This window comes from Vitis riparia, chromosome 16 (assembly GCF_004353265.1).
Source record: "Vitis riparia cultivar Riparia Gloire de Montpellier isolate 1030 chromosome 16, EGFV_Vit.rip_1.0, whole genome shotgun sequence".
Classification (NCBI taxonomy): domain Eukaryota; kingdom Viridiplantae; phylum Streptophyta; class Magnoliopsida; order Vitales; family Vitaceae; genus Vitis; species Vitis riparia.
Genome location: NC_048446.1, coordinates 18,359,262 through 18,381,230, shown reverse-complemented (window position 1 = coordinate 18,381,230; position 21,969 = coordinate 18,359,262). Strand labels below are relative to the sequence as shown.

The 21,969-nt window shown below is 34.3% G+C and overlaps 3 protein-coding genes across 6 annotated transcripts; 1 reads left to right on the top strand and 2 right to left on the bottom strand.

Moving 5' to 3' along the window:
• Positions 1-12: 12 nt before the first annotated feature.
• Positions 13-9,962, bottom strand: LOC117933570 (U-box domain-containing protein 32). Of its 2 annotated transcripts, XM_034854994.1 has the most exons (10): positions 9,500-9,962; positions 8,128-8,249; positions 7,731-7,852; positions 6,518-6,622; positions 5,461-5,588; positions 5,113-5,378; positions 3,877-4,026; positions 2,587-3,114; positions 641-1,378; positions 13-509 (listed from the first exon to the last, which is right to left on the bottom strand). In XM_034854994.1, exons 1-10 carry the CDS (start codon positions 9,678-9,680, stop codon positions 327-329), a joined length of 2,523 nt encoding a protein of 840 aa, XP_034710885.1. In that variant the 5' UTR covers positions 9,681-9,962; the 3' UTR covers positions 13-326. The 2 variants fall into 2 exon arrangements, with proteins under 2 accessions (XP_034710885.1, XP_034710886.1); XM_034854995.1 differs by lacking the exons at positions 8,128-8,249; positions 9,500-9,962 and having other exon boundaries at positions 6,518-6,629; positions 7,731-7,816.
• A 2,908-nt stretch (positions 9,963-12,870) lies between these two features.
• Positions 12,871-15,684, top strand: LOC117933762 (uncharacterized protein At3g49055). The gene is made up of 5 exons (XM_034855284.1): positions 12,871-13,839; positions 14,472-14,548; positions 14,658-14,769; positions 14,865-14,981; positions 15,072-15,684. Exons 1-5 carry the CDS (start codon positions 12,901-12,903, stop codon positions 15,414-15,416), a joined length of 1,590 nt encoding a protein of 529 aa, XP_034711175.1. The 5' UTR covers positions 12,871-12,900; the 3' UTR covers positions 15,417-15,684.
• A 79-nt stretch (positions 15,685-15,763) lies between these two features.
• Positions 15,764-21,362, bottom strand: LOC117933761 (kinesin-like protein KIN-10C). 3 transcript variants are annotated; one of them, XM_034855281.1, is made up of 17 exons: positions 21,033-21,362; positions 20,497-20,662; positions 20,193-20,393; positions 19,902-20,085; positions 19,576-19,781; positions 19,237-19,472; positions 19,098-19,140; positions 18,814-18,879; positions 18,679-18,726; positions 18,526-18,582; positions 18,314-18,395; positions 17,936-18,231; positions 17,814-17,860; positions 17,092-17,113; positions 16,934-17,002; positions 16,764-16,802; positions 15,764-16,103 (listed from the first exon to the last, which is right to left on the bottom strand). In XM_034855281.1, the coding sequence occupies exons 1-17, from the start codon at positions 21,239-21,241 to the stop codon at positions 16,059-16,061; spliced, it is 2,016 nt and encodes a 671-aa protein (XP_034711172.1). In that variant the 5' UTR covers positions 21,242-21,362; the 3' UTR covers positions 15,764-16,058. The 3 variants fall into 3 exon arrangements, with proteins under 3 accessions (XP_034711172.1, XP_034711173.1, XP_034711174.1); XM_034855282.1 differs by having other exon boundaries at positions 18,814-18,867; XM_034855283.1 differs by lacking the exon at positions 18,526-18,582.
• Positions 21,363-21,969: the final 607 nt, after the last annotated feature.

The window sequence follows — 21,969 nt, the reverse complement described above, 5'->3', positions numbered from 1 at the left end:
GTCACCTTGTTCTTGGGACGAATTTCGTAGGATGTCAGCCAAATTCTATATACTTCCGTGACAGAATGTGAGAGCCCTTTTACATTCGTGTATGCAGTTTGGAAGATAGAATAGTTGCACAACTTTACATATTGGATCATTTGCAAATGTCATGCGACCTCCAGTTTGGTTTCTACCAACATTCATGTGAAGCCATGCTCGGTCTCTAGGCTTTTTAAACAATAAGACTTTTATTGGTGTCGAGTACAATGCTTAATTTGCACCGAGACCCGATTGCTATATGTCGATTTACGAAAGCAGAAGCAGAAATGACGAAGAAGGGAGTTTCATGATCGTTGCTGCCACTCCTGAATAGCATAAAGTAGGGCATAATTGGGCAGTAAATTGCAGTCTGATAGCTTAAGATTGGTCATTGGTGAAGTGTTGTGGCCACTTTCCAGCCATCCTTTGATTGCATCAGCCTCATATGTGAACCCATCTGCTGCTATATGTGGATCTTTCATCACTTCCTGCAATTTCATCCATACACCAACACAAATGGTCATCATGAGAAAGTTGTAATTGCCTAAATGCATGATTTCCCACATTCTAATGTGAAGTTTTGAGTAATCCAAATATGAAAATATTCTATGATTGATACCTGGAAAATGGGACAAATGAAATGAGAAGGAATGCGGCGATGGGGTCGGGATCCCAAGCATGTTGCTGAGGTGGTACATGAAACCATCATTGCCTCAAGAACACTCCATACTTCGGATGCAAGATCAGGCCGATTGAAGTGATTTTTCTCGCAGCATCTCAATGCCAAGTGAGCCAGCTGATTTGCTTGCTCAAGTGGCCAGTCCCCAGCTGAAAAGTCTAAAACTGCATTAAAAACTTCATTCTCTAGTGCACATTTGACATCGTTCACTATTCCCAACGCTGGTCTCCCAGTTAAAAGCCGCATCATTATAATTCCAAATGAGTATACATCCAACTCTGGAGCAAGTTCTCCAGTCTCAAGAAATTCTGGGTCCATATAAGCAGAGGTACTCTTTGGGCTGGTTTTAGTCATATTTTCACCTGAAGGGATTAAACGCAAGATGTCCAAGTCACCGAGCTTGCAAACATAATTTCCATCAAGGAGCACCTTGGTGGGCTTCAGATTTCCATGGATGATTGAAGGCTTGTTGGAGTGAAGGAAGATAAGGGCAGAACATATCTCTGTGGCAATGCGTATTCGAGTTTGCCATGGAAGAGGGGGAGTTCTGTTCCTGCAGGTGAGCCGGTCTTCAAGGCTTCCATTTTGGAGGTACTCATAAATAAGTGACCTAGATTCTGGACATGTTCCAATGAGGGTCATGAGATTTGGATGCCTCACCCTACACGAAACCTCCACCTGAAACCCAACCAACAGAAATAACTCACAGTTAAGAAACTTCTATGATTTTGTCTAGGGTGATGTGAACTATCTATGGAACAAAATGCCATTTGGGTAAAATGCCACAGAATCTTAGGATTTAGAAGAAATTTAAGTACAAATTAACAGAAGAAAAAAAATGCTCAAAGACTCATGATATTCTGGCTCCTTGCAAGATACAGCACTTGGAGACTTCATCTCATCCTAGACAAGAGCTTTCATGTTTACTATTTTTATTTTTATTTTTTCTGAGCAATCTTGGTCTCACATAAAAATTCGATCATTCCATCTACAAAAGAAGAAGAATTGTCCCTATTTTAATACTAGATGCTTTACTAATTGGGACCTGAGAAAACAGAAAAACCTATTCAATTGAGAGTAATACAACTATTTGGCTTAACTAAGTTGAGACTTCAACTATTTGGAAACTAACAACACAAACATAAGATTTAGAATTTTATCTTTTCTTTCAGTTATATCAGTAACCAAACAGAGGGTTTAGAACATTCCAATCCATATTAGAAAAAGATAATCTGGGAGGGTATTCAAAAAAAAAAAAGCACATTTGAATAGGTATATAAATATAGGCAGGATGCAACATCATTAGATTTCCTATGGAGAAATATTTATTTTCATCTGATATAAAAGTCAAATCATTTATGCACATTCTTGAATAGGTAGGCAGGATATGTGATATGTAAGTGGATTGTCTGTCATGCAGGATATATCGATTTAGCCTAAATAAAAATTATGTAAAATGGAAAATTGAGAAAATCATGTGCATACCTCAATGTGCAGTTACAGTTCACTCCTAGTGAAACTAGAACTGATGGTTGAGTTGAAAAGACAGAAAGAAAATATATGTTCATGCTAGTTACTAGGATCCATATCAGTTTAGCAGAATCACCGATCCAAACCATACAATAGGGAGGGAGTATCTCAAATGCATCAAAACCCAAATAATGCCAATTTATTGTTGCACAAATCCTTAGACCAGCACTTTTTCCCCAAGGATAAGCTAATTTTCTCAATGGAATAAGTTATTAGCCCTTTGCTTTATTGTCATGAGCAAACTCATCAATACAATCTTCAGACTTTAGTCCACCAGAATGTATGGTTTGGATGGATGATATAGATGGTGTGTGGGTACAAATGATACTATGTAGATATTTCCTGATTATATATACCTCATGCTGGAACTCCAAGTGGTCTTGAGAGCCATAAAAAGGCAGCATTTTTATAGCTACATGCATGTGGCGAAGAACCCCTTTATAGACACTTCCATAACTTCCTTCTCCAATCTTCCATGATGGATCAAAATTGTTGGTTGCTTCATTGATCTCCATGAAAGAGAAAGACAAGAACTGTGGTGTGCAAAAGCTTGCAGCCTCCTCTTGTACTGATCCTCTTAGTTCATTGACTTCTCTAATTGCATTTTTGTGCTCTATTAGCAGTTCATCCCGTTTCTGCTTTATACTTATCAAGAGTTTCACAGCTGAGATGATCTTCTCCTCCAACTCCTTCTCTGATGAATGTGATTCTGCAATTCGGCCCTCCAGTATTGATCTCTGGTCCTGGACCATCTGGAGTTCTTTCATGAGTTCATCCTGTTGATTCTTCATCCTTTCTACTTCTCTCTTTCCTCTTGCTAGCTCTTCCTCCAGTTCTTTCCTTTTGCTCATATGCTTGGTGTGTAATGTTTCAGTTTCTTTGGCCTGTAACAAGGTACAGGCAACAAAGAAGATGCTTAATAAAAAATGTATGTTTTATATCTGAGTGTACATGCACATGCATCATACTTACAAAGATATAGATGTACAGACCCTTTTCTCTCCTTTTTGGCTAAAGTGATGATGATGCAGATTAGCAGTGTTACAAAAGTTATAAGGGGAAAAAAAGAGAATGTAAGAAAACTCTACATCAAAAATCAACAATAGTTTGGAGCTTAAACTAAGAGTGCTAAGGAAAATAAATTCACTCCAGTAATTAGGAGAGTTAAGTCTGATATTTCAATGCATCCAGAAGGCCAAACTTTTGGCCATAGCCTCCCAGGGAGAATTATATATGAAATTTAGCATGGAATTAAGTTATGGGCTGATAAAGTTTCATTGGTCGCAGCAAGCATCATTCACTTAAGAGTGCGTTTGGTAGTGCTTTTAGAAAGCACTTCTAGCATAAAAAATGTTTGTGGAGAAAAACAAACATTCGGCAAAATTAAAAACCACTTTTAAAAAGTCAAAAAATCACTTGTAGTGCTTCATGGGGAAGTACTTGATAGGTGATTATCCTAAAAATACTTTTAGAGAAAACGTTTCCACAAGAAGCACTTTAAATAGAAACACTGTCAAATGCACTTTTAGTTTTCTGCAGTAGCCTGTTTAAGGGAAGCATATTTTGGTGAAGTTCAAGATACAAAATTAACAAATGACCATTCTTTGGGAAGAAAAAAATGCTAATCAATGAAAGATGAAGTTTGCCTTGCGTATGGCCTCCATGGCATCATCTTCTGCTTGCCATCGCTTAACTGACTCTTCAAATGCATCCTGCTTTGAGTTTTTAGTATACATAATGGCTTGTTCTAGTCTATCATAACTTCCGTCAGTTGCCAGTCCTTGATTTTTTTCGTCCTGCAATCATTTAAGAGCCAATGAAATTATTCAAATGGTTAGATAGGAAAGGTTTGAACCAAACGTTTGGAAGAATCCAGCCAAAACTGTAGCTGGAGATAGCTTAGAAAGAAAACCGACTTAAAGACTTAATATGACAATAATTTGATATGTCATTAATTGCATTCAATAAAAATTAGCTTTATAATACTACTTAAAGTCAAAATAAAGGACTAAGATAAAAGAAGTCACTATTTTGAATTCAAATAGTTCGGGCAAGTAAACTGACTTAAAGACTTAATGTGACAATAATTAATTTGTCATTAAATATTATAATTTAATTCAATAAAAATTAGCTTAATAATACTACTTAAAGTCAAAATAAAGGACTAAGATAAAAGAAGTCACTTTTCTGAATTCAATTCATAGCCTATTTGCACAAAACTCTTGACTTCTTGTTAGCTCTCTATGACAACCATCAACTTCTTCCTCCCTTATTTTTTCTCATTAACTTATTACTGCCAGCATGCCAAATTCAATAATTTCCAAACAATTTTAGTTTTACCAAATAATCTTAATACTTTAAATAAGAATTAAGTAGTCAATTTTAAGTCAACAAATGAAGAAAACTTCATATTTTATAATTTTAAATCATAAAGACCTCATTTGGATACACTTCCTGTTTTTTACTTTTAAAAATAAAAACTTCTATATAAAAAGTAGAAACCTTTGTAAAAAAGTACAGATTTACCTTCTATCCTTAAAAATTACTTTTAAAAATTTTAAATTTGAGGTAGTAAATTTTTTTTAAAACCTCAATTTTATCAATCAGTTCTTAAAGACCATTACATTTTTAATTTAACCCTCTAAGAGTTCTTGTAATTTATATTTATGTTTTTAAAAACAGAAAATAGAAAGTGTATCCAAAAAGACACTAAGCTATAAAGTTTTAGTTTTATCAAGTGTCTAAGTGTTCACTTTTTCCTAATCCTCATGAACCCAAACCCTCAATATTTAAAGTTTTAACAATTCGATATTGGTAGCATTGTATTCCACATCCTCCCCTACCCCTACCCTAAGAAAATAAAAATAAAAATAAAAATGTACCAGAAAAATAATAGATGGTGAATAATGATGACCATCATTGGCTTTTTGTACTGAGGGTAAAATTGAATCTTCCTCTTGTGCTTCATCCTTCAGACAGAGGGTAGAATGTAAACTGTCAACCTCTCCTTTGTTTGACCAATTTGAACTCGATAGACGTGGAGAACTGGACCTTCTTGACATTCCATCCCATTCATCAGCATTTTCTTCTGTATTTGCATGGTACTGTAGTAACATCATTCTTCCGCTACTCTTCAGGGAGGACAAATCTGTGATACTCCCAAGATGAGAGCAAAAAATTGACAGATCTTGCTTGGTGAAAGCAATCATGATCTGGGTTAGTGAGCTTACCAAAGGATTTCTGCTTATATGTAATAGATTCTGATATCAGGTTCGCAGATTGCTTGCTCTCCACATTTTTATTCAGTAGCAGCAAAGGAGGAGAAACCTCTATTTCAGTTTCAACCTGTCTACTTCCCCTGTTTTTCATATTTTCATCTTAGTGGCAATTACAGTAAATATTCATAGATGTAGGTTGTATAAAAAAGGATGGAAAGTATTAAACTGGAAAAAGGTAAGTGGAGCAGAATTCAGATGTGTGAGTGTTAATCAGATACAACTTGGACAATTAGCATGTAACAGCAGAATTTGGACCAGGAACTATTGAAGCAAATATTTGCTCAATTGTAAGTTTCATATATCTATAAGGAAGCTCAAAACTGCTGATAATCGAGTCAACAAAGGACATGAAGAAGCAAAATACAAGTTATATGATACTCTGTTCTCCCAAATAATATAATGTAAGTACTACAAGATGGAGCATTTCACAAGCCTTTTTCCATCACAATTTTATGCTTTACCAACTTCTCTTCCCGAAAAAAGTAACGAAGTAGCTGAAATCAACAATTAGGAAGAAGGACTTCAAGGAGTTGGTAGACTATAGGCTTCATTTTAATGCTGAACAGATGAAAATTAGGGTGTGTGAAAACATGTTTCAGTGCAAAATACTATGTGTATGGTGTTTATCTAGGTGCATCCCATGCATCCAATTGATTTGAACCATCAATATGAGGTTCTGAGTCTATCTGTACTGCACGTGTCATAGTCCCAACTAACTGGCACATGGCATCCCATTCATTGGTCAATATACCAATTATCAGCATGACAGTTCCAGAAATCTTTTTGTACCAGTTAAAAGTTGTAAGTTGATGCTAGCAGTATTAAATTCTAACAGTTTGAATTATATAATCTCTGATTTTTTACCAAGCAGCTTACACACTGAACATTCCACAGCCTGATTTGGTGGGCCATGAGTCCTGAAGAAGGTTAGTGATCATACATCCTCTAAAATACCTCTCCTAAAAATATAATCTTATCAAGTTAATCAAATCAAATGTTTAAAATGGACCTTGTGTAAATGAGGTAACCCTTGCAAGCAAACCAAATATGACAGGAAAGTGGTGCTTGTTGGCATACAAAGATCGCTTTCTTGGACTTGAGCTCAGCCATTTTCCTGCAATCTTCATGAGTCTGGATCAGTAAATTTAGAAACTGAAAGCAAATGCAAGTTCAATTAAATTGGCATAAGTTTTAGCTATTTTGATATCTGCACATTTTAAGGTTATCAGGGCATTTTAATGTTATCAGCCTAAAAACAATACCTTAATTATAATTAATTGGACAGGCACATACCAAAGCTGATGCCTTGAGTTAAAATCATGACAACAAGCGACTTAACTTTAAATGAACATTTTCTTCCTTTTGCTGAAATTTTCAATCTCAATCATGCTGTTACAGGCTACAGTCTTCAAATTCTTTTACAGAATTCGTACTTCTAAAATATTAAATAACTAAGAGGACGAAGTTATCTAGTTAGAAGGCAGTAATATAAAAGGTTCACAATAAGATTATATAATTCTAACACCAATAAGTTTCTCAATTAGATACATAAGTTTGATCAATCTCCAACGTGTTTAGGTATCAATTCATCTAATCCTCAAATATAAAGACATGGCTAAATTATCAAAGCATCCAATTTGCTTCTGTTTTTTTTTTTTTTTTCTTTTCATAGCTTGGGTAAATGATTTGTTAAAATAACATAGCAAAAGAGGAACAAATTAAGAAAGTATACTGTGGAACTTCCTGTATACTAGGAATGTGTTCCTCTTTTCTTTGATGGATGCTCCTATCGATAGCTCACAATCCATACCCCTCTACATGTATCACATATTTTGAAGCACCAGAGCAACATTGATTCTAACACATAAAAGAAATAACCCAAATTTATCAACCGCCTGAGAAATATATTGAAAAGATATGTCTGTCAATTTAATTCCTCAAATGCTGAAAAGAAAAGTATAGCACTACAATGAGCTGATTTTTGATGACTTAAAATTGGGTTAATTTTCATAACCGACTAGGCTACATCAAGAGGCCTCCTACAGAGCAACAATACTTGTGCACTAATATTGGATAATTCTTGTAGAAGCTTCAAGAAATTCCACTAAATTCAACAAAACTTTAATCCCAAATGCCTAGGGTGGAAGCCTTGAGTAATTCTACAACAATATCAAATAAATCAATGCAGTCAACAATAAGAACTTGTAATAGATGGTTAATACTTTGAATAATATTTATCTGCTGCAGCTCCCATGACAAGCCATTTTATATTCTTCTGAGCAATGATTTCTACAATCCCTTTCTCAATATTTTCCATTTCAATCCACAGTTTATAAGCCCGCACCTGTAGAAATAAGCCACATAGTCAAATAATATTTAACAACATCTAATCATTTGGGTGAAAATTAGTCTTCTAGAAGGATCTCCAAGCTGAAGTAACCATGGTTTAGAATTTTGAACTTTCCACTGTTTTTCTTTTGGACAGGTTACACTGTCTAATTAAACTTCAAAGTTCAAAACCAACGACGGAATAAGAATCAAAACTATGGACTCAATGCTAATGCAATGCACTTCAATTGTAACCAAATTAACAAGGAAAATAATGAGAAGAAATAATACCCCCTTTTGGGCAAGAATAAGGAGGTATTGATTGAGAAGTTTCATCATATTTTGCCTTTCACGTTCGTAGGAAGCCTTGACTGCCTGTTGTTTCAATTTGTTAGCTGAAACCTTTTTGTTCACTGCAAATAAAAGAAAAAATAATAGCCATTATCTTAAAAGTACAAAGAAATCTACCAAATAAGACCTATGCAATAAAGTAAACAAAAACTAAAGATTTTTTTACCAAAAACTTATCATGTATTGCGTGCTGAAACAACCAGTCTCACTCAAGTAAATTAATTGGAATTAGATTAATATATTAGCTAGTTTGATCATAAACAAAAAAAAAAAGACTAGTGGAATTGCAAATCCCGGAACTTCTGATGTTATTTGTCATATATCCCTATATACAGTTTCGATATTCATTCCACTTTTTTTGATAAATAAGCTAAAGAATTGTATCATGAAGAGGCGCTAAAATAGCGACCCAAAGATGTACAGTATAGAGAGACCCACCCCCTACAGCTGAATCCAAAGATATTCATTCCACTTTGTGACATTAAATGATTGATAAATATTCTTTTACCTTTTATTCAACTAAGATTTTTGTAACATTTCCTTCCCTTGTTCACATTACTGTGTGAGAATAGCTGCAAAGCAAATAAATAATAAAAATGCAAAAACTGATTGAATTTCTATCTATGATTCGAAGCTCTGTCGAAACTATTAAGGTAAAACTATGGTTTAAAATCAAATCTCATACAGAGTTAAAGACAGTAAGATCTTATGAAGATACTACTTAATCCAACCGTTCACGAAGGTGTCAATAATGAGACATACCATCCCCACAAGGAAAAAAATGGATTTTAGTAAAAGGGTTGGTCACCAACTCAATCAAACAGCCAACTGAATAAGACTATACTCAGAATACAAGACAATTAAAAAAAAAAACATAAAAATTACTCAATTCAATGGCATATCTTTTTATTTTCTACTTGGTTTCTGAGAAAAATGTAGGAAATAAATAAATAAATAAATGGAATTCCCAATGTTAGTCAGATCACTTTAACTAAACTTCCGAATCCAAACATATGTTGCTTGATTAACCTGATCCTTATGGAAACATAAACAACATAAAACTTAATTCTCAAAATTTTCGTTTCATTTATTTTCCTTCCACTTTCTCGGTGTGCAGACAGGGTCTCGACAAATTATGAATGCTGAGATCCAATTTCAATTTCAACTCAAAAACTTGCCAATTGCAACCATAAGCCCCCCAAATTCTATTTCTTCTCCTTTCTATTCACTTTCCCGGCAACCAAACAGAGCATTTTCAACAAATATTAACAACAAGCAGATCAATTCTCAATACAAAAAACAACAAACTTACCGGACGCGTATGTATTCTCAGGTTGATGAACATGAAGTACACATACTCTCTTCCCTGAAAAGTTCTTCACAGCCCAAAACAGAGCCGTTTTGCTCTTCTCCACCCTCTTACCAACCGCCACAAAAATCGTGTTTTCCACATCACCGACTGGCCCATTCTCGATCTCTGCACAACTCTCCATTGATCAAGGATGATCCACAAACAGGGTTTGTCAATTCGGCTTGCTTAACGCCCCAGAACGCGTTTCTGGACCTGAGTCACCACTGAGTCAGTGATCGAAATAGCTGAAATTGGAGAAGAATGATTCCTTTTTATTCTCTACTATTAAATGGGTTTTCTCAACTTTATGAAAGAAGAAAAGGGTTGGTTCTGAATTTGAGGTTGAGGTAAAGTGATAGAAAAGCTCTAGTGGAAAAGGTTGGGAACACCGAGGGATACTGGTGTTCCTCTGTATCTGCCTCTTGAGTAAGGTCACTGGACTCTTTTAATTGCCCAATAAATAAATAAAAATAAAATATAATTTTCTTCTTCTATTGGTGGTGACTCTTAGGAAGTGTTTATGGTTTTTCTCGAAAATTTTTATTTTTCAAAATATCAAAAGCACTTTTCAAAATATCAAAAACAATTTTCAAAATCATGACCAATCTACTCTAAATATGTAGAAATCCAAGATTTGATAGCTACAAGAAACTATACTTTTATGCAAGAATTATTAGTTTCTATAATGGGAAGGGAAAAAGATATTTCATGATTCAATTAATTAAAAAGGTCAAATTTCATTCAATGGAACTTGAAAAAAACTTGTATAACCACAAAAACTTGTGATAGTAAAAGAAGGTATAAAAGTAGAGGTTGTGACCAAGTCATGAGAGACTTTTATAGATATGAAAATGATTTTTGAAGCAAAAATATTAGTATTATAAAAGTCTTATTAAGCATAGAATAATTCTTTTAAAAAAAAAAAAAATTTAAGCTCTTTAGATAAAAATTAATCAAACAATTCAAATTGAATTATTAAGGAAAAAAAGAGAAAAAAAAAACTATGACTTCTTGAAAGTAGAACCAAACAAGGCCTAGAGCAAAGTTCATAGGGCATGTATCATGTATGAAAGTCCTATTGGGCCAAACTTCAACCCCAAAAATGGGGGATAGGAGGGAGGGAGGACATATAATTATAATGATAATTGACCTAAAAGTCTAGATTAGGGTCAAGGGAAAGTTCAACAAAACTCTACCCAAAGTGTGTATGGAGATGCCAATCCAAGGAATCATCATCAAGAAAAGGACATTTATGGGACCTACATTGAACATCCAATATGTTCCATTAGTTGTAACTACTTTAAAGACTTCTTTGTGTCATACCATTCTTTTCTTAGTAATGAAAATTTCCCACTTTGGAAAACAAAAGTTGGAGAGAAAATTTTATTTTGAAAATACTAAACAATTCCATATAGGTTTGAGAGAATCCCTAAACAATTAGAAACACTTTGTAACATGATTATTAAGTTTTTCCTTAGATGACAAAAAAAATAAAAATAATTATTATTACATTTTTGTTTGTTTGTCTTATTAAAGGTCAAGAAATTATATTTTAAAAAATAAATAATTTTTTTTTGAGAAAGAATAAGAAAAATAATGATAGAGAAGGAATAAACTCATGCTAAGATAGGGACATAAAGATAGAGAATTGATTCCCATTTCCGACTGTTAATTTGGAAGTTTATGAGGCAATTGTCGTTCATCTCCTTTATGCGTGTAAAAACATTTTCATCTTGAATTTTCTTATTGTTGTTTTCTTAATCCACTTTTTGAATAAAAGCTAAGGTCTCGACCTTCCCCCCTTTAAAAAAAAAAAATCTTAAACCTATTTATTAAATTTTCAAACCCATCTTATTAGAGGTGAGACAGGACAGGTATCCAACAAAACCTGTTCAATTACCATCCCTAATAAAAATAATAATTATATTATAAATAAAAATTATCAACATAATGCCTTCGATTCCCATTCAAATTCCGTAGAATTTTCCACTCTTCTGATGCCAACTTTCCCATTGACCAAACACCCTGATGTAACAAAAATTTGATACATCGTAATAAATATGCTTAAAACTGTTTAAAAAAAAAATTCAAAATATTTTCTAAAAAACTTTGAATTGTTCGTTTCCATATTATAAATAATTATATCGTCAACATGATGTCTTCAGTTTCCATTCAAATTACCTAGAATTTTCCACATTTCCGATGCCAACTTTCCCATTGATCAAACACCCTGATGTAACAAAAAAGTTGATACGTACTAGGTGTGCGTAAAACTGTTTCAAAAGAAAATTTCAAAATATTTTCTAGAAAACTTTGAATAGTTCGTTTTTATATTTTCAAACGTACGATATACTTTGAATACTTGGAATTATTAAAAAATGACAAATTGTTTTTAATATGTTTGTTGAAATAACTTTAGAGATTTTATTTTCAGTGCCAGAAGGAGAAGGCATGGGCTGCTGAAACGAATAAACAGAAATGTATTGGGCCTGGACCAACAATCCTTCGCCCCTACTACTTCTAGCCTTGAGCCCACTCCTAGAATCATAATATTAAGCCCCTCCCTGGCCCTAAACATTTTAAGGTAAAAATTATTGCTCATATAAATTTTAAATATGAAACGCAGTCAGATATTTGTTAAGTTTATTTTTAAAATAAAATTAAAAATATTAATATATACGAATTTTAAATTATTATGTGACCATTGAAACAGTCTTTCCTTTGGAGATTAAATAAAAATAATTACAACTTCTAACTATTGAAAGTACTTTTAGTAAAAATACTTTATTTCGAAGCGTTTTAAGAAGAATTATTAATCAATTACTTCTTTAGGAAGTATTATAAATGATTTTTCAAAATTTTAAAACTATTTTATAATTTTATGAAATATGCTTAATAATTGTTTTTTAAAATAATTTTTTGTTCTTAAAAACAAAAAATAAAATGTTTTCAGATAATACATTTTAATTGTTTTTAGTTGTTTTTATTTGTTTTTTTAGAACTGTTTTAAAAAATAATTATATAGTGATTAAAAAAAAACACTACATATAAAATTTATATTTAAAATATATGGATCAAGTTAAAAATATTTTAGGTTCCCATATAAATTTTTTGTTCTATAAAATATTAGAAAACAATTTTAAATAATTGTTCTTATTAAAAATAAATATTCTCGTAATTAAAAAATAATTATATTGGGATATAAATTCCCCATATATTTTGTTCGTACTCGTCATTCCTTGTCATGCCCACGGCCCACCTAACTACCTTTCCCTCCAGTTTTTGACTGGTAGGTATCTTCAAACTCTCACCTCCTAGTTCTTCAACATCTACTCCTCTCAATATCTCATTCTAAATGGATCATGGACACCACAGAAGCACCTCCCCAAGATCAAGCCAGTGGCCAGGATGATTCCTCAATCAACCAAAAACTCATCGATGATCTTCGCACCGGAAATGATGCCCTTGTTGCTGAGCTTGAAGCTCTTAATTCTTCCTACCAGACCCTTTTATCGAAATCCACTGAAGCGGAGGAAAATTTAGCTGAAATCCGGACTCAGAGGGATGAAATTCTGAAGCGAAACGTGGATCTAGTGAAGGAAATTGAAGAAGTTTCGCGGGAAAGAGACAGTCTCCGCGATAAGCTTAGTGGGGTTGAGGCTTCTCTTAGGGATTGTGAAGATGCGTTAGGGAAGAAAATCGATGAGAGCATGATAATGCAAGAAAAACTTCAAACCCGGGTTGAAGAACTGTTGGGTGAGAAAAAGGAGAGGGAAAAGATTCTGTTAGAGAACTTGGGCTCATTGGAGACCATCAAGGAAAGCTTAATAAGGGTAATTGATAGTCTCGATGAAGAAAAGGCAGGGATTGTCATTGAGAAAAGCGAAGACGTGGTTTCAGATGAAGAACTGAGGCCTTCTATAGAAGCAATAAAGGCGGTATCGATGCTGGCAAGTATGGTGGAGTCGAAAGTGAGTGAGTACCAAGAAATGAGGAAGAAGGAGAAGAGGGAATTGGAGAACAGTGTGGTGAGTTTGACAGAGGAGAATCGAGATATCAACAGTTTACTGAGGATTGCACTGGTGGAAAAAGACGCGGTGGAGAAGAGTCTTAATAGGTTGAAGGGGAATAGTGAGCAGAAGAGAGTTGCCCTTTTGCAGATTGCCGAGCGAGGACTGCAGAAGGTGGGGTTTGGGTTCATGATGGGCAGTGCTCCAAACGAAGTACCCGTCGAAAATTTGGGGTCAAATGCAGGCAGTAAGTCAGATAGTAGTGAATGTGAAGAGGAGGTTGTTAGTCTGGTATTGTTCTCATTCTCTTTCCTTTACAGTTCGAAATTCCAAGTAGCTTCATGTATATATTTTTTCTAGGTAAGACATTAGCTAAAGTTGATGCCTTGAACATTGTATGACTCATCAGTTCCAGTGACAATTAAATTAGGATTATTTCTAGAACTCAATCACCGAAAGAAACTTAAGACAATCAATTCTGTATTATGGAACTAGTTTTGGTTTTTTCAAGAAAAGAAAAATGGAGAGAAAGACGAAGAAAGAAGAAACTCAGCTCTGAAACATTATAACTACATTGTTATTAGTATTGGTGGGAGAAAATGCATCAAAGGGAATTGGCTCTCTACGTACTTTCGCGCTATCTTGAAGAAATACTGCTAATAATCTGACTGTTCTTCATATGACCTACATGAGCCGAGAATCTTCTACCTTAGCAGTGTCTGCTGCAATGACAGAGCTGGTGGATGTGTTCAGTCATTTGCTTGAATTAGAAAGCCTTAATGTGGTTATGTTTTTGGATTAAAAAACCAAGAGCAGGATCAGTTGTAGGGCAGGACTGAAAATGGATGGATGCATCAAACTTGTTATTTTTTCTTGTATAAATGGAGAACCACTTGTCTGATTTGTTTGATCGTTCTTACCAGGCCTCAACTGTGGAGAGGATAATGAAGAATCTACGACAAGAAATCACACAATTGAGGAGATCTTTGGAGGAATCTAGGTATCAGTCCCTGGGATTTGCAGGGGAATGCAAATGGCATACTATAGAACTCCTTTGTTGATTTTGGATCTGTGTGGCTGTTGATTTTTAATCAGCTATTCTATGCCAGGTCAGACACCGAGCGCCTTCAGAGTCTTACAGAGAAACAAGCTCAGAAAATTGCAGAAAACACATTGTACATAAAGGAGTTGGAAGACAGAGAGATGGTGCTTGCTCAAAATGTAATTATTTGTCTGGGAAATGAATGAGATGGCTATTCTCTTTCTGTGTTTTCTTATTCCTCATTCCCCTTCTATTTCTTTTGTTTTTCTGTAAGGTTGAAGAACTCCTCTTGGAAATGAAAGAAACCGAAGAAGAGGTTGCTAGATGGAGGGAAGCTTGTGAATTAGAAGTGGAAGCAGGAAAAAATGTTGTTGGAGAACGCGATAAAGTGGTAAAAGTTTATGGATCTCTTTGACAGAATTGTTTCTTAAATTTATCAGCAATCGAACTTAAAACGCTAACATAGTTGCTGTCTCTTCAGACTCTAATTCTGAAACAAGAGTTGGAGAATACAAAGACGGCTTTGGACATATCAAATGGAAAGTTGAAGCTGAAAGAAGACCTTGCAGCTGCTGCCATGGCTGCCCAGGCAGCAGCAGAGAGGTCTCTTCAGCTAGCTGACAGCAGGGCTGCAGAGCTGCGTGAGAGGATCGAGGAGCTCACAAGACAATTAGAAGAAGCAGAGAGCAGGGATCGGAACCGCCTTAGGGTTAGGCATGTGTGTTGGCCATGGCGAGCCCTCAAGGTGAACCCTGCTAGTAACACAAACACAAGAGTTGGGAATGTAAGAAGGATGCTCCCAGAAATGCAAGCCTTGCTTCATTAGAGTGTCTGACATGTGATTATATAGCCTTCTACTGAGCTTGTTACAATTTCCTTATGTTACTTTGTTCTTTTGTTGCTTTTCTTCATTTCTATCTTCCTGTTCTTTCTTTTTTCTTCCTCATTTTTTTTTAATCTTGTTATTTGTTTATGGAGTAACCGTGTCTGTCAACCGCTCATCAATGTGTTTTCTGGTATGGATGATATCGGGCCAACTAAAAGAAAATTCAATTCGTGTAATTATATCAACATGTATATAGCAATTTCAGAAACATCATTTCTATGTGAAAATAGGAGAAACAGTTCAATACAGAAAAAATAAAATCATTCGAACATTTCAACACTGCAGGGTTATTCAAACCATAGATGCATTGGCTAATAAACAAAGATTCTCAATGTAATCATAGTTTACATACCAAATGAAGCATCTGATTCCAAAAAGAAAAAAAAAATGAAGAAACAAAATCAAGCAGATTGGCAGAGTACATTGTTGTCATACTTTAAAGTACAAGGTATACATAGAAGGCTAAGTCCACCAGTTGACATATACTTCAAAGGATTCACATGGCAACTTCATGTTGCCGTGGTGAGTTTTCTGGCACAGAAAATCTTCAACAACGCTGACTGTAGTTGATTCTGAATCAGGCTAGTTCAAAACCTCTTCGACTACCTTTTTCATCATTCCTTTTATCTGTACAAAGAAGCAAAACAATTATAGTGCTAGTTTCCATTGAATGTTACCCACAATTACAATCATAATTCGGTCAAACAAATTCAAAATCATATCATCTCTTAAAAAATAATTCCAGCATGACCATAAATGCTTGATATAGGAACCAAGCCAAACTGTGTGACCAGCGACAAGCTAGGTCTATGCATTCATGGGCATAGGAAAGGGATCTGTATTTGGGTTGAGGTTTATGAGACAACCTTATATCACCAAAGCTGGTCAGTATAAGCAACTGGCTATCCAAGATTTGTACCCCAACCCAAAAACCTAACAAAACTTGGGTGGGCCACCTTGAAACAAAGGTATGTTTAACTAGTTATGGCTTACTATTCATCCATTAGGATTGGCTATGGTTAGCATTTGGTCAAATTCAACTTGCTAGAAAAATTATTGAGGAAAACCTTTTGGACTCCACCCCCTTCTTTTCAGAGAAAATGCATTCTCAATAATTTTTCTTTTCATTAACTTTTTCCCTTGACCACCAAGCATGAATTTTTTTTTCCCCTTACATTTTCCTTATATTTTTATCTCTATTTTCTTTCCTTCAAACTTTCTAAGGACCAAGCATAGTTTTAGAAAGATTGAAAAATAAAGTAGTGCAGAAGATAGAAAAAAAAATACCTGCTTTTCTGAAAGACCAATGTCTTTTAAGTCATCCAGCTGTCAAACCAAAATATTGGTTAAAATATAAATCAAAGAAATATAGGAAAAAGACTAATGTAAACAAAGAGGCAACTGAAAAAACATTGTTTTCCACAAAATATTCTTATTTTCTCATAAAAAGAGCTTACACTCTTGAAAGGTTCAGGGGATTCTTGACGAAGTTCGAGAATGTATGTAGATCTTTTCTCTCCAATACCCTGCACAAATACAGAAACTCAGGACTTCCAACAGATGATGTAAGAGTAGGAAACTACATTGATATTGAAATATTAAAAGAAATTCTCACCTTTAGTCCTTTCAACTCCTCCCTTTGAATAACAGAAAAAAAGGAACAACATTAGCTTATTAAGGGTGGAGGTGAAACAAATAATACAAATATGAAAGCTAATTTTATTGCTTAAGATCATTGTTGTGAGATTATAATTAGGACTACCCGCCTTATGGAAATACATCTTGACATTAAGATTGGACATTGGAAATGTGTTAAAGTGAAGTGTATTTTAACAAGGTTTGACTATGCTAATCCTAGAACTTGCAAATTTTAGCAAAAACAACAGTGCATGATTGAAAAATAGATCACCAATTTCGTTTGTAAAAAGTCTTATGGATTAATGATTTTTGTAAATTCATAGGTTACATAGGTATAGCAGCTTTTCTCAACATCTCTCCTAGTGATTAGTGGGTCAGGTTCCTAATAAGAGAACTAGAGAAGGCTTTTTACTCCATGGACGATGATTTAAGAAGATTGGTTCAGTTCTGAGGACAGGAGACTAGAAAATAGAAATTAGAATAGATAAAGGAAAGAACCCCTTTGACCAAAAAGCTAAAATATTGATGGTACATAAAAATCACATAAAGTAAAAAAAAAAAAGATGAAGGAGAATAGATTGAGATCCAAAAGCTAAAATACTGATGATTAATACAAAGAAGCATATATGTAAACAACAATTGTTACAGGCATGGTTGGAAGTGATAATCAATGTAACTAAAGAAGAAGCAGTTACTCACTTGTTAGCACTGTTCAAAAACTTGAGGGTTTCTTCAACAAGTGACTTCTGCAGTAATCAAATAAAGTTGAAATTGATAAGAGTTTGGTATCAAAATACAGAAGGAGAATGCAATTGACATACCTTCATTCTAGAACTGTGCATGTGGAGTGCTTCCCAAGGACTACTAATGTTTGCAACCTCCCATTTATCATTCCCTCTCAATTTTTTTTCGACGGCCGGAGTTTTTGGTTCCACCAAAGCAGAAGCTTGGTTAGTGGAGGAAGTATCATTCTCAGGGAGCTTTATGCATACTGGAGTTGAAGAGTACAGAGATTTCAGGTTATTCGATAGTTCTCGTAATCTGGCACTTAGTGGTGGCGATCCATTTCCATTTGCAAATAAGCTTTTGTTCTCTTTTTCTTCTATTATATGGTGACCTGTGATTTAAAATGAAAAATAAAATTATGTAAGCATATCCTTATTTTTGTCAATGAGTTTCCAGCTTCAGAGGCTATCTACCTTCTTCAATCAAAGCCAATGTCGTGCTGCTATTCCCAGAAGTAACTTCAGGATGATTGTCATTATCATGGTATGCAGAAACCTCCAAAGAAGAAAACAAAAAAATTATTATGAAGAGTTCTTCCAATTGTTAAAATTGTTAAAATTGGTTAAACCTTATGGTTGTGATCTTGTCTTAATCCCATTGGTATTCACACTGAATAGTTCATTACCTTTTCTTCTACAAAAACAGGTTCTGTATCTGTAACAGCAACTGATAATGAAATTTCCTGCATTTTTTTATCATAAACAAATTTAATCATAAATAAACTTAACTCACACTGTTACAACATTGTAATACTAGCAAAAATTGGAACCAATCTTACCTCTTCTGAAGGTACTGTGGCTAAAGAGACATCTGAAATGGACTTCACCTACAAATAATGATGGTATTGCCACTCAGAAAGCTTTCTCTAGTAATATTTCAATTTACCAAATTAAGAATTTCTCCACTACTGTACCTCTTCCTGTAAAGAAGGTTCAATAACTGAAGCAATGCTTGATGAGGAATCTGCCTGCATTGAATTCTAAAAGGCCTTATTGAAGGTTGGAAAACCACATAACAGAACATTATTTCCAAATCCATTGCTGTACAATTTTCCAGAAATAAAGTATATTCGTCGCACAAAAGGTCATCTATGATTTCATATGCATTTAGGTTGTTTATTTTCATTTTTGGGACGGGTTGCTAAGGTAAAGAACAAAAGTGACTACTTGATATTTCACAAAGTAATAGATCAGGTACCTTCTCAGAACTGATAGAATGATTTGCTTCCTTGAATAATTTCCTTCAAATGAAAAAAAGAAACAAAATTTCATTTGCATACAAAAATGAAAATTATATTTTGGTTCAATGTGAGGTATGTATAACCTCGAGTACATACCTTCCTTTCACTATAGAATCTGTAAAATTGGCTTTCTTATCAGAGAAATGCACTTGGGAGCTGGTTTGTTTCTTCACAGTAGAAGAAACACCAGTGGGTTTTCCATTCTTCAATGCAGAAAGGCCTGTTGGTTTTGCTGAACATTTGATTTTCTTTGTGGAATTTGTAAAAGCCCGTTGATATGACCGAGAAGCTAAACTTACAGAGTAAATGGTGTCTTGGCAAAAAGATGGATTCTACATCAAAGAGATTAAATGTTACAACAACTGAAAAGATGTTCAACAAACCAAAAACTAGAAAACCTCATAAACTAAAGAGTAAAAACAGCATAAGCCTTACCAAGCAAGTAACCATCAAAATTTGGTTCATCCCTCCAAAGGAATCCTGTAACATGCGAGTTAGTTTGCTTTCTCGGTATGGAACATGGCTTTCATTGACACTCAAAGCATAAACAACATTCTGCAAGGCATATAAGGACTTGTTAATTTTTGTATTCTCCATAAGGTTGGGACCATCAACACTCTTCTTTCTGGTGTCCTCATAACCTGAAAAATTTGGCATCAACAAGGAGATAAAAGAAAAATGAAAAACAATTTATATTGTCATAACAAGAATTTGCTAAAGAAGATATATGCATATTAAGGATGCAGATAATAGGCTAGTACCTGCCAAATCGACAAAAGTCATTTTGCCCACAAGGTTAGTTTCTGAGGTCTGAGATGATACATATACCATTAAGCCCTTGTGGCTCCTACGAGGGAGTTCGGTTGGTATCTTCTGAGCTGGTTTACGTGAACCAAGCCCATTAAAATATAATCTGTAGAATTCTGAAATGGAGTTCACAGGAGCCTAAAATAAACCAAAAAGCATGAAAGAAAATAAATGTCACAGAAAATTTTCAACAAAAACCAATCCTTGTAGTTTTCTTAAATGTACGAACACACTATAAAACATGCCTGAGAAAGCCCTTTAAGTTGAATTTTGCCTTGAGCATCCTCCAATACCAAAACCGGTGGCCGTTTTGGATCCAAGAGATCATAAATATGATCTTGGTAAACCTCAAAGGAAGATATAGAAACTGATTTCCCAATTTCCCCAGCCATCTGTAGAAGTTCAGTCATGGCTAGTGCTGCTAAACCCGGTTTCTCATCAGAACCCTTCAAACATGTAACAATTTATTAAACAACTTCTTGTGGAATTTCCTGTGTTAATAAAAATCAAGAACACAACAAGAACAATAAGATACAACAAAAAACTCACCTGAATTGTGTATGTCTTTCCACTACCTCTAGCTCCATATGCAATAACAGATGCAGTGTGACCATTGCAAACCCTTGAAATCATAGGTTTGATCTCTCTTGAGAAGATTAGGCCATTGTCTTCATCTTGTGCATAGCAATAATCTATCTCATAAGATTCCTTGCGACTGCAAACAAAAAGGAAGTAATCTTTATATCCCTAAATCTTTGGTTGGTGGGAAAACAGAGGAAATACTAAGAAAAACTCAACATCCAATCCAAATGAATTAAACCTAGGCTAACCTAGAACACAAGTCTTGAAACAACATAAACCCTAATCCTATGCAAATGCTAGATTTTAGCTCATTGAAAAAAAAAAAAAAAAATTCAAATGGGGCTTACAGGAAAGCAAAAGCCTTTTTCAAGCTAAACAAGAAACAACTTAAAAGAAAAACAAGAAATTGAAAAATCAGAAAAATTCACGTTCTTGAAGTTAAAAAATCTCAGTCATTTGAATTCCCAAGAAACAATCATCATTAAAACACAAAAGTGGAATACCTGGTGGGGTGGTCTCCGAAGGACAGAGTCACACTCTCAGAGAATTCTCCATTAGGCTTGCGAACCGAAATCCACGGCCCTGAGAACCCAGTAGAGGATTGAGATTCAAGATCTGTAAAACCCCTGATTTTCCCGACTATCCGAATTTTCCGACTTGGGTTCCACGAACTCGAATCGGCTTTGACATAATTTGATGAAATTGAAGCCATAGATGGCTGTGAAGACGTTAGATGCAGAGAAGGTGGGAAGAGCGGTTTGTGAGAGAGGATGTGAAGCGTACGACAGAAGGAGATGGAGAGAGGTTTAAGTTTCGGGGAAGTAGCCGTTAGGTTTTTGGTTTTCAAATCTACCTTCTGGCGGGCCAAACGCTCCCTTTTAAGCAAATTTTCCGTGCCATTAACTTTCCATATTTGTGTTCTCAAATTATGATAATGGGGTCAATAGGTTCGAAATTAGAAGTAGGCAAATATTTAATTGAAATATTAAAAGATTATTTTATAGTAAATTTGAATTTTCTTAAAAAAATAAATGATAGTTAAAAAATAATTGTTATATTTCTACAAAATAGAAGTGATAATAAAATAATGGTGTCATATAATAATATCCACGAGATATTATGTGGGGGTTTGGTAAATCAATTTAAAAATTTAAAGTAACTTAATAACTTAATTTAAGTTATTAAGTATATTTAGTGAGTTAAAGTAAAAAGTCAATTTTAAGTAATAAGTAAAAACAATTAACTTATTTTTAAGTGTACATTTTTACCCTCATTTGCTTTAATTACTTTCATGATCTTTTTTGCTATTCCACAACCTTTCTTGTTGCTCGATCTTTTTTGTCCTATTTATAAGGATAAATATGCTAATTTGATGATTTTTAATAAATTTTAAGTTAATTTTATCAAACAATTTTAAATAAAAATTAAGTAATAAATTTT

Coding starts and splice junctions, on each gene's coding strand:
- LOC117933570 (XM_034854994.1), bottom strand. CDS start 9,680: ATGGAGAGTTGTGCAGAGATCGAGAATGGGCCAGTCGGTGATGTGGAA. Junction 4,027..5,112: donor CACCATCTATTATTTTTCTG/GTACATTTTTAT, acceptor AAATGATTGCAG/GACGAAAAAAATCAAGGACT. Junction 3,115..3,876: donor CCATGGAGGCCATACGCAAG/GCAAACTTCATC, acceptor ACCTTGTTACAG/GCCAAAGAAACTGAAACATT.
- LOC117933762 (XM_034855284.1), top strand. CDS start 12,901: ATGGACACCACAGAAGCACCTCCCCAAGATCAAGCCAGTGGCCAGGAT. Junction 14,549..14,657: donor AGATCTTTGGAGGAATCTAG/GTATCAGTCCCT, acceptor ATTCTATGCCAG/GTCAGACACCGAGCGCCTTC. Junction 14,770..14,864: donor AGATGGTGCTTGCTCAAAAT/GTAATTATTTGT, acceptor TTTTTCTGTAAG/GTTGAAGAACTCCTCTTGGA.
- LOC117933761 (XM_034855281.1), bottom strand. CDS start 21,241: ATGGCTTCAATTTCATCAAATTATGTCAAAGCCGATTCGAGTTCGTGG. Junction 17,114..17,813: donor TTTTTGAACAGTGCTAACAA/GTGAGTAACTGC, acceptor TGTTATTCAAAG/GGAGGAGTTGAAAGGACTAA. Junction 16,803..16,933: donor CCCCTGAACCTTTCAAGAGT/GTAAGCTCTTTT, acceptor TTGGTTTGACAG/CTGGATGACTTAAAAGACAT.